A 10,340-nucleotide genomic window follows, 5' to 3' on the forward strand; every position below is an offset into this window, starting at 1 on the left:
TTTTTAATGTTATTACGCCGTAGTTTGAAATTTTTCCTATTTTATTCACACTGATAAATTATCTATCTATAGAAATGCAGATAAAAAAAAGTTCAAAATAAAATTTCATTATTTACTTTTATAGTTAAATTTAAATTTAAATAAAAAAATATAAAGATTTCTAATATCTGTAATAGAGTAATGAGTAATCTATGCCCTCCAAGTTGCAGCAAACTTGTACTCGAACTCCGTGCTAAGAAACCACTCTCTCACATGTAATTATGACGCCAAATTCGCAGTTTCCATGTGATGATTAAGCCCCCCTCTACCCCCACATTTTCCCCCACTCCTCCAACCCCACACCGCCCTCGCCTTCTTCACACCTCTAGTGTCGAGGCCTACTCACTGCTCAGTGACACTGACTGTATCGAGAAAACAAGAAAGCACGAAGACCCATTTCAAATTTACTCACTTTACGGTTTTTTCCGGTGCAGAAATTTAAGGAACGGTGTTGTATAGATCGAAACTGGTTACAAGATCAAGTTCCATTGAAGAAAGGAGAGATCTTTGGTAGTTGGGTTGGATTTTGTTTCCGATTATGAAGGCTAAAGGGGCGGCGGCGGCAGGAGTGGTATTGAATCAGAATCCTGTCATTTCGGATTACAAAAGGTATAGAATTGACAACGCGCCACCTTGTTTTCATCACTCCACGTGTCCATTTTTCTTGATTTTTCTTTCGGTGCATAATTTTTTGGGAGTTATTGAATTGGTTTCTCTGCGATCTGTCGCTCTACATTGTAGAGTTTGCGTCCTGTTTTCCGGACATCTTTGAACTAAATTTGATCTCTCTATATTTTCTGATTCTATTCGGATTTTTCAATTTATATAGCGCGCTTGTACACTGGATCAGTGTACGGTTTGAAGGAATTTAATATGAGAAAAATTATGGTTAAAGTGTGAATTTTGTCATTGGGGTTTGAGATTTGAATTTATATATACGTTCGAAATGAGAGTGAATTTGCCCTATTTCCTTGAAAACAGATAAGAATTTGATGGTTTAATCTTACTGAATTCAAGAAATTTATTTACTCATATTAAATAAATAGTTGAAATTTCAAAAGAAGTAAATACCTTCTGCCATTTTTTTTGGTTTAAATAAAAATCAAGGAGGCACTTCGGAAAAAAAAACTCTAGGTGAGTGTTGAACTGCGGTAGTTAGGAGCGAGGACAAATGATGATGCTAACACCCTTTCGTGGCGAGAATGTTTCTATTTAACCTGATTCTGAGGTTGACTGCAGGTCTGCGAAATAGTAAAAGTATTTTTTAATTGATTCTAGATGTGTAAACGTATGTCATTATGTTTGTGATAGTAATTCTACTATGTTTTTTTATGATTGATCCAATAACAATGAGATAATAGAGGTGAATTTTTATTTTTCAAAGAAAGGAAATTATATGTTACTGGAAAAACAATGCAGCTAATATCTATAGCGAGGCTTTTTCTAAAGTCCTGTTTTTACTTTTTTTGTGTTTATAAAAAATCAAAACCTGAAAGAAAGTTTCAAGTCTGCCGTGTATCAGAAAGAATTATTACTTAGATTCAAGTTCCTCCAATTTTTGCAGGGATGCATATGGGTTTGCAGTTAGACCTCAACATTTGCAAAGATACCGCGAGTATGCTAATATTTACAAGGTTTTGCCTCCTCTGAGCAAACTTAATCTTCTGAAACCTCAGTGTCTTTTTAGTTTATTTTATTTTTTTAAAAAAATTATTATCAAAGTTGACATATTCTTTTTGCTTACACTAATTAATAAAGAGAACTTTACGGTTCCAATTTGGCGTGGTTTTAGGAAGAGGAGGAGGAGAGATCAGATAGGTGGAAGGACTTCGTGGAAAGGCAAGCTGAGTCAGTTCAGTTGGATAGGAATCTCTCTGACAAAGATAATGCCATAAAGTTCAATGTTGAATCAACCAAGGCAATGAATGACGATTCGGATGGCAAGAATCCTAATTCTGGTAACCTTATCGAAGAAGACAAGAAAATTCCGTCTTCTACGGAGACAAAAGTTCATTGTATCCAAATATGGACAGAGATCAGACCATCTCTTCGAGCCATAGAGGACATGATGAGTTGTCGTGTGACAGCAAAAATGAATTTGGTAAAAAATGAACTAGCTTCTGTTGATGGCAAGCAACTCCCTGCAATCAAAGAAGCAAGGCCTGTAAAAGGCGCATCTGAAGATGATTCTGACGAAGAGTTTTATGATTTGGAGAGATCAGAGTCAGATCCTGTTCAAGACATCCCATCATGTGACAGTGCTCATTCCCCTGCAACGGGTTCTACTGCCAATGAAACTTATTCCGAATCTCTACCCCCTTGGAAGGAAGAACTAGAATGTCTTGTTCAAGGAGGAGTCCCGATGGCACTTAGGGGAGAGGTTTAGTGAACATTCTTGATTTGCATTTTGCCTTTTTTCTCTAGCAACTTCATTCACTCTTTTGCTTTGACTTGCAGTTGTGGCAGGCCTTTGTGGGTGTTAGAAAACGTCGAATTGAGAGATACTATAGCGATTTGCTTGCTTCAGATACTAATGTAGAAAGCAAACATAAGGTACCCGAGGACAAGAATCATGGGCTGGAGCGTGGGGGTGTGCCAGAAAAATGGAAAGGGCAGATTGAGAAGGTTATTTATTCTTAACTTGTGAAGTTGCTGTACTAGTACTTCTAAATGCTTAAATTATCACTTCAACGAGGAAACCTTGTTTCACTTGAAATGCAGGATTTGCCTCGCACATTTCCTGGACATCCTGCTTTGGATGAGGATGGTAGAAATGCTTTAAGGCGTTTATTGACAGCATATGCTCGGCATAATCCCTCTGTGGGCTACTGCCAGGTATTTATGTCAGAAAGATTTCGCTGATCTTTAACATGTCAGGCTCATGAAAATTGCTGATGGCTGCTAAGATAACTGTGCCTCGTTGTAGATCTGCTAGGCATAAGACAGTATCCCATGGTGTGGAGAAATGAGTGGCTGGTTTTTAAAACACTCATCCCGATTGTTTCAATTTTCTTCATGATGGCCCATATATGCTCTATCCTGTTTATCCAGTTCCCATAATCGTAATCTACTCTTTTGTTCTTTTTGTTCTTTTTTTAGTAGTGATTTATTGGAGGTGAGTTGGTTCTAGGTTGTTAATGAAGGTGGGGGTTGGGACTCGGCTTTAGGTCAATGAAAGATGTAGTAAGATGTTTATATATTTTAAATTCACTAATGTGGCTCTTGATATGATTTTGGGATTAATATCTCATTGTAAGGCCCACATTGTATTTCTGAGTGTTTATTTGATGCTATACTGATCAACTTCACCAGCATTTCACTTTTTTTTACACTTGCAAGTGCCGTTTTGTTCATTTGCAAGCATCTCATTCAGTGTTTTGGTTTCTGTGTTGTTTTGATGGTTCCTTTAGTTTTTTCAAAAAAGATTTTTTAGTGGAGGCTATTCATATTCCTAATGCAGCAAGTGATTTTCATGCTGAAAATTCATGATTTTATTTCACGAGTTTTTTTTTTTTAAATAATCTTTTGCTCATTAAATCTTTGATTAAATTTTTGATTTGATGTTGTGAACCATTCTTATAAAATATCTCTTGCTTTATGGCATTGCTGATGTTTACTTCCAATTTATGCAGGCCATGAATTTCTTCGCTGGCTTGTTATTGCTTCTGATGCCAGAGGAGAATGCATTTTGGTTGGTTTCAATTATGGTTCACTTTTTTTGTTTGGTATTTTTACTTTTATTTCTTAGAGGAGCTAACTATGCAAAGACGCTTACCTTGCACATCAACGTGCATTTTACTATCTCATTGATGAGCTTAATTACATATTTTATACATTGTTGGTGTTCGTCACGAACATGTAGTAAACTATTCAGAACGTAAGAAGTTCCTTGATTTTCAGGACTTTAATGGGAATACTAGATGACTATTTTGAAGGGTATTATTCAGAAGAAATGATTGAGGCTCAGGTACTCGTTTTTGGTTTTTGATCAGGTGTTCTTTCTATAAATTTCAATATGAATATTTAAGATTTCTTCTGTTGCATCGCCTTTGGGCAGGTTGACCAACTTGTTCTCGAGGAGTTGGTTCGAGAAAAATTTCCAAAATTGGGTTTGTTCCTATTTAATGATTTGTTGTTCACAGCTATCCTAATTGGATTTTAACTTCATCAAGTCTTTCTGGTCCTCATTAATTTTTTATCTGTTGCAGTAAACCATCTAGATTACTTGGGAGTGCAGGTGGCATGGGTGGCTGGGCCGTGGTTTCTCTCAATATTTATGAACATGCTTCCATGGGAAAGTGGTCTGGTTCTTTGTCTCGAACATTCAAAAGTTAATATAAATATCATTTTGGCGGCTTAGATGCCACTGACTCTTCATGCTATTATAGTTAGTTGTTTCACAAATATATGAACTCCCCTCCCTTTCTCCTTATTAGCTTTAAAGCAAGCGATTTTTTACGAAAAGCTTTAGACCTGATGTGTTCTGTCTGCTTTCAGTTCTTCGGGTCTGGGACGTGCTTCTATTTCAAGGAAATCGTGTAATGCTCTTTCGGACCGCACTTTCTTTAATGGAATTATATGGTAATGTGTCACGACATTCTTTATTTAATCATTGTGATAAATTTACCGAAATTCTGTCATCTGGATGTGATATCTCTATGTACATTAGCTGCCTTGGTCTCTTGGCTTACTTTTTTTGTTTATAAAATAAAAATTTATTGTAACTATCACACACACAAACACACACACACACACACACACACACACACACACACAGATATATATATGCACAGACACTTTTAATTTTCTAAAATAGATCCTCTCTCTAATTAATGGTATAATTCGTGAAACCCAACATATGTACTCAATTTACTAGTATGCATGAACTAACTTATGAACTTTTTTGAGTCTTATGTGTACTAACTTATGGTGACCTTTTTGCAGGATCAAACTTACCTTTGTTCAGTTTTGTGCAGGACCTGCATTAGTTACAACCAAGGATGCTGGAGATGCTGTTACCCTTCTTCAGTCATTAGCTGGCTCTACATTTGATAGTAGTCAACTTGTCTTGACGGCTTGCATGGGCTATCATAATGTTAATGAGACAAGATTACAGGACCTGAGAAATAAAAACCGACCAGTTGTCAAGGCTGTATTAGAAGAAAGATCAAAAGGGGTTCGAATTTGGAAGGATTCCCAGGGCCTGGCTTCAAAATTGTACAGTTTCAAACAAGATCCTGGTTCAATGATGGTCGGTGCTGGTAAACCAGGACAAACAGATGTACAAACGAATGGTGGCGAGTCTTGCCTGGATGCTACATCTGACAATGTGAATGGGTTGTATATGAGTTTAAATGGGAACGAGGAGATTGATTCTGTTAAGGATATTCATGATCAGGTAGATATCTTTTGCAAGCACCTGATATCATGGTCCTCCTACATAACGGGTTTATACCCTTTGCATGACCAGAATTTTTATAGTTTCCTTTACCTGGACTATATCTGTTGTCCCTGCGTCATCTCCAATAGAAATATTAGGCATGAATTGAGTAGACTCGTTGATATATTTTATGGAAATTTTTTGTAATCCTATAAGTTTTTGTTTTCAATTTTGTGTTGAGTTTCTTAGAAATCAACAAAAACACTTCATAAGAGGTATGTTTAAAAAATTTATTTTTCTTTACGCGCAGTACTCTGTACAGATTGCTTGTTAGACTGTGTTGATACTCGATGCTTTCTTTTAAGTCACGTTCACAAATTATCTGATTGAAACATTTTCAATTTTTAAATCTTCTCTACTCAGGTGGTAGGGATTAAGGTTGAATTGTGCAAGCTTCTGGAAGAAAAACAATCTGCTGAACTCAGGTGAACACATGCCTGTATTTCTATCGAGTTTCATTTACTTGTGCCGAAGGCAATATTCATTCATCTCATTGTTTTCATTCTGTACTTCTTGTAAGCTATAGAGGAGATAACTTTGTAAGTGATCATATAATTCAGTTATTATTCTATCACACTCTAATAACAATGAAATTTCAAATATCATATATCATGTGATGCTTACAAGTTGGCACTCTAACCACCATCCAATTGTTGAGTCAATCTTTCTCCATTTTGTCATCTATTGATAAAGATCTGCTTCTAAATCTGAAATAGCTTATGTAGAAATACATCTGATAGGTTAACTTTTGGGATGTGAACAACTTGTTCAAAATTTTGTTGAAAAGAACACTAACTAATTAAATGTCTGAACATAATTTGATCATGGCCAGAATATCAATTTTCCGGTTGATAAATGATAGAATTCCTTTGTATGTAAAATTTTATGCTAAATGAGTTGCATACTTGTGATTGAGTTACACTTCTTACTTTTTAAGTTTAACACCATTATATTTGTTGTACAGAGCTGAAGAACTAGAAACTGCATTGATGGAGATGGTTAAGCAGGACAATCGGCGACAATTAAGTGCTAGGGTGTGTGAATCTCCATGAACTCATTTCCTGTGCTTGTGTGTATACTTGGAAGCATGATCTAGAGGATGCAAGCCATTGATAACCCTCACCTTCCAACTTTACTTCACTAGTTTATTTTTTCTTTTGATGGATAATTTTCTCATTCCCATCCATGTGATTTTATTTCTTTGCTAACTAACTGAAATCTTAATTTCAGTCAGTCCTGGAGCCAGTGATTACATATAAATACTGTATAATTGATGACACAGTAGGGTATTTGGATGGTGAAGTTTTGTGAAAAATGCTTCTCTTTTGGAGTATTGTCTGTATATGTAGGTCTTATAGATGACAGTTTTTTCCTTTCTTGAGTTATGAATCTAGCATATGCTTTATTTTGTTGTAGAAATTGGCCTGATTTCTGATGCAAATACTTTAGTGGTGGCATTTTTACTTATTTTCTACCTTATAGAGGTGAGTGCAACTGGATTAATCTACTGGTCTTGGTTCTTCGAAGTAACATGGTTAATGTGTGTTAAAAATGTACAAAAACTAGATATGAACTAACGATTTTCAAACTTCTTGGTAGTTTGTGGTCTCTGGACTGGGTAAGATCAGCAATTTTTGAAAAATTTAACCAGTGACTTGTACTGGATTGGCGTTTTTATCTTTGAAGTTTGCATTGAATTATCCTAGTGAAATTATGACTATTTGATTTTGGCTCAACAAATTTAGGTGGAACAATTGGAGCGAGATCTGTCTGAGCTTCGGCAGGCCTATGATGGTAAGCAGGAACAGGAAAATGCCATGCTTCAGGTAATAATATTGCTATAAGATTTAGTTAAGATAATGTTAATTATTCTTTATCTGATAATTACCCGTTATTCATGGTGTGTAAATTTTTGGATTTTTCTATAGATCTTAATGAGGGTAGAACAAGAACAGAAGGTGACTGAGGACGCTCGAAGATTTGCCGAACAAGATGCTTCTGCCCAGAGATATGCCTCTCAAGTGCTTCAGGTTTTTACCTCCTTTGAGAATTGGGATTGTTTGCATACTTATGTTATATATTGTTCAAAGCACTCAGTCTAAAAATATGTGAAACAAAAGCTGATAATATTATAAAACGATAAATCCTTGAGATCTCTTGTAATTTGTTTTGTAATGAATTTCTTCCAAATTTTTCGTTAATATGGTGACTTGTTTCAAAAATAATTGCTGCTTTGCCATAATTTGAGGTTTAATGTTAAAGATATTGATATGATCATTTTTAGGAAAAATATGAAGAAGCAACCAATGCTCTTGCTGAGATGGAAAAGAGAGCCGTTATGGCAGAGTCCATGCTTGAGGCAACTTTACAGTACCAGTCTGGGCAAACCAAAGCCCAACCTTCTCCACGGTATCTTCTAGTCTCCTCAATATAAATTTCTGTCAATTATATCCATTTGCAACTACGAAAACCGAACTTATTTTGATGTAAGCAATATGCTTTTCTTGCCATCTTTTTTCTGTCTTTCTTTTTGGTGCCCCGTTTCATTTAAAGAATTCTGTTTATTGCTGATGTATGATTTTTTCAGATCTATGCAGCAAGATTCTTCTGTCATTCGAAGTAATCAAGATCCTTCTCTAGAAATTCAGGCAAGAAAGATAAGCTTACTATCTAGACCATTTGGGCTAGGATGGCGCGACAGGAACAAGGTCAGTCAGTGCTTCCACTTCTCTTGCGGTGTTTAATATGATATATTTAGTCCATGGTTTTTTTATTGGTTGATTGTCTGGTGCTTGCTACACATCCAGGTTGCATTTGTCGTCTATTAATACCAGGTTTCATTAGTATTCCGTTCCTATAACTATGCTATGCTAGCTTCTAATGCTCTGAACTTTGACCTAATCACATTTACACTTCTTGAAGGTTTAGAAAAAGAATATGCACACGCCTATAATGTATAAAAAATCTTGCATCTTTTAGTAAAATGTTTAGCAGAAGGAACTGTCAGAAAGGCGAGGGTTTAGGCTCAGACCCTGAACGTTCGGGGGCCCAGCTCAAAAGTTAAAAAAAAAAAAAAAAGACAAACACACACACACGCTGAGATTTGAATATCTTGGTAACATCTGCCACTGTAAGGCATGCTAATGTAAGCCACAGGAAAATTGTAGCGTGTCATTGTGATTCAAGTCTTTTGGTGTCTATATAAATCACACCAAACTTTGTGTATGGTCATTATTCTAATCTACTCATCGTTTTCTGTCCCAAGTGGCGAAACCACGACAATCTCTGGAAAGTTTTCTTGGGACATTTGTTTACAAACTCTAGAAACAGCTACCGATATCGACACTGATCACTTTCTGTTTAAAAAAAAAAACCCCACTGTAGCAGGCAAAGTCGAGTGTTGAGGAACCCAATGATGGAGGAACATCAAACGACGGACAGAGTTCAAGCACTGAACATGAGAAAACAAATGATCACCCGGTTGAAGAGAATTGAAAAAAGAGGCACTTGAATGATGGTACTGTTGTCACAGGGAATCCTGTAAGATAAGGAACGCCATTTACCCAGGCAGGCTCTTCAAGAGCCATATAAAGATTCTGGTTCCTTTCTTTTAGCACATATGAGGACATATATAGACGGCTATTGTTTGTTTTTTGATTCATTGACAATAATAGGTCGGTAAAGATAAGAAATATAAGAGACGTGACTCATCAAGTTTAGCTAAATTGTAAAGTCTCTGCTATAGCTAAGGTACTCAAATCTTTTTTACAATAGTGGAATATGATGACAATAGTAATTGTTGTTATTATTGTTGAGTGAGTTGTCATATTCTTGTCAGTCTCCTGTTTTTCTTGGACCAATTCTGCTGGGAATGGATTAAGTAGACATTTGTATTCGGACAAACACCTATTTAAGAAAAATACTTATGTTTTTGGCATACAATTTTGAACTGAGAATAATGAAACTTTATACTGGGAAGATGAACAGCAAAACATCAGGGTGATGAAGCAGGCTTAACATCATCAGTTGGACAAGAAATTCCCTGTTGATCCCTTTCGATCTTACTTTCTTCTGCTGCATAAAAATGGGAAACTGTTTGAGTTGCATCCAATGGACTCTAATTGATTAGATTAAGACAATATGGTGTCTTCATCACTCTTTTACAATGTATACATCATTGCAAATGCCAATATATGTTGTAATAAGCTTGTAAATGATGCACGAGTCTAACAGAATCCGTATATGTGTTTTAGCTTAAGAATATTAAGCTGGAAATCCAATGCACTCTAATTGGTTTGAATAAGCTAGTTATTGGTCCACAAGTCAATCAAAATCCGTATAGGTGTTTTAGCGTAATATTATCAAGCAGGGACTCCAATGGACTCTAATTGATTAGATTAAGACAATATGATGTCTTCATCACTCTTTTACAATGTATAGATCATTGCAAATGCCAATATATGTTGTAATAAGCTTGTAAATGATGCACGAGTCTAACAGAATCCGTATAGGTGTTTTAGCTTAAGAATCTTAAGTTGGGAATTCAATGCACTATAATTGGTTTGAATAAGCTAGTTATTGGTTCATAAGTCAATCAAAATCCGTATAGGTGTTTTAGCGTAATATTATCAAGTAGGGACTGCAATAGACTCTAATTGATTAGATTAAGATAATATGGTGTCTTCATCACTCTTTTACAATGTATAGATAATTGCAAATGCAAATAAATGTTGTAATAAGCTTGTAATTGATGCACGAGTCTAACATAATCCATATAGGTGTTTTAGCTTAAGGCTCCGCTTGGTTCAATGGATATGATAATATATGGATAAAGTATATTGGGATAATTGGATGAATTTGA

The 10,340-nt window shown here is 35.7% G+C and overlaps 1 protein-coding gene across 1 annotated transcript; it reads left to right on the forward strand.

Moving 5' to 3' along the window:
• Positions 1-240: 240 nt before the first annotated feature.
• Positions 241-9,313, forward strand: LOC140859905 (uncharacterized). Its single transcript, XM_073262522.1, has 18 exons — positions 241-648; positions 1,604-1,673; positions 1,832-2,419; positions 2,497-2,664; positions 2,761-2,874; positions 3,672-3,730; positions 3,940-4,006; positions 4,097-4,148; positions 4,248-4,340; positions 4,537-4,620; positions 5,016-5,437; positions 5,843-5,904; positions 6,444-6,513; positions 7,225-7,305; positions 7,408-7,509; positions 7,764-7,888; positions 8,067-8,187; positions 8,864-9,313. Exons 1-18 carry the CDS (start codon positions 578-580, stop codon positions 8,972-8,974), a joined length of 2,460 nt encoding a protein of 819 aa, XP_073118623.1. The 5' UTR covers positions 241-577; the 3' UTR covers positions 8,975-9,313.
• Positions 9,314-10,340: the final 1,027 nt, after the last annotated feature.

This window comes from Henckelia pumila, chromosome 4 (assembly GCF_033568475.1).
Source record: "Henckelia pumila isolate YLH828 chromosome 4, ASM3356847v2, whole genome shotgun sequence".
Classification (NCBI taxonomy): domain Eukaryota; kingdom Viridiplantae; phylum Streptophyta; class Magnoliopsida; order Lamiales; family Gesneriaceae; genus Henckelia; species Henckelia pumila.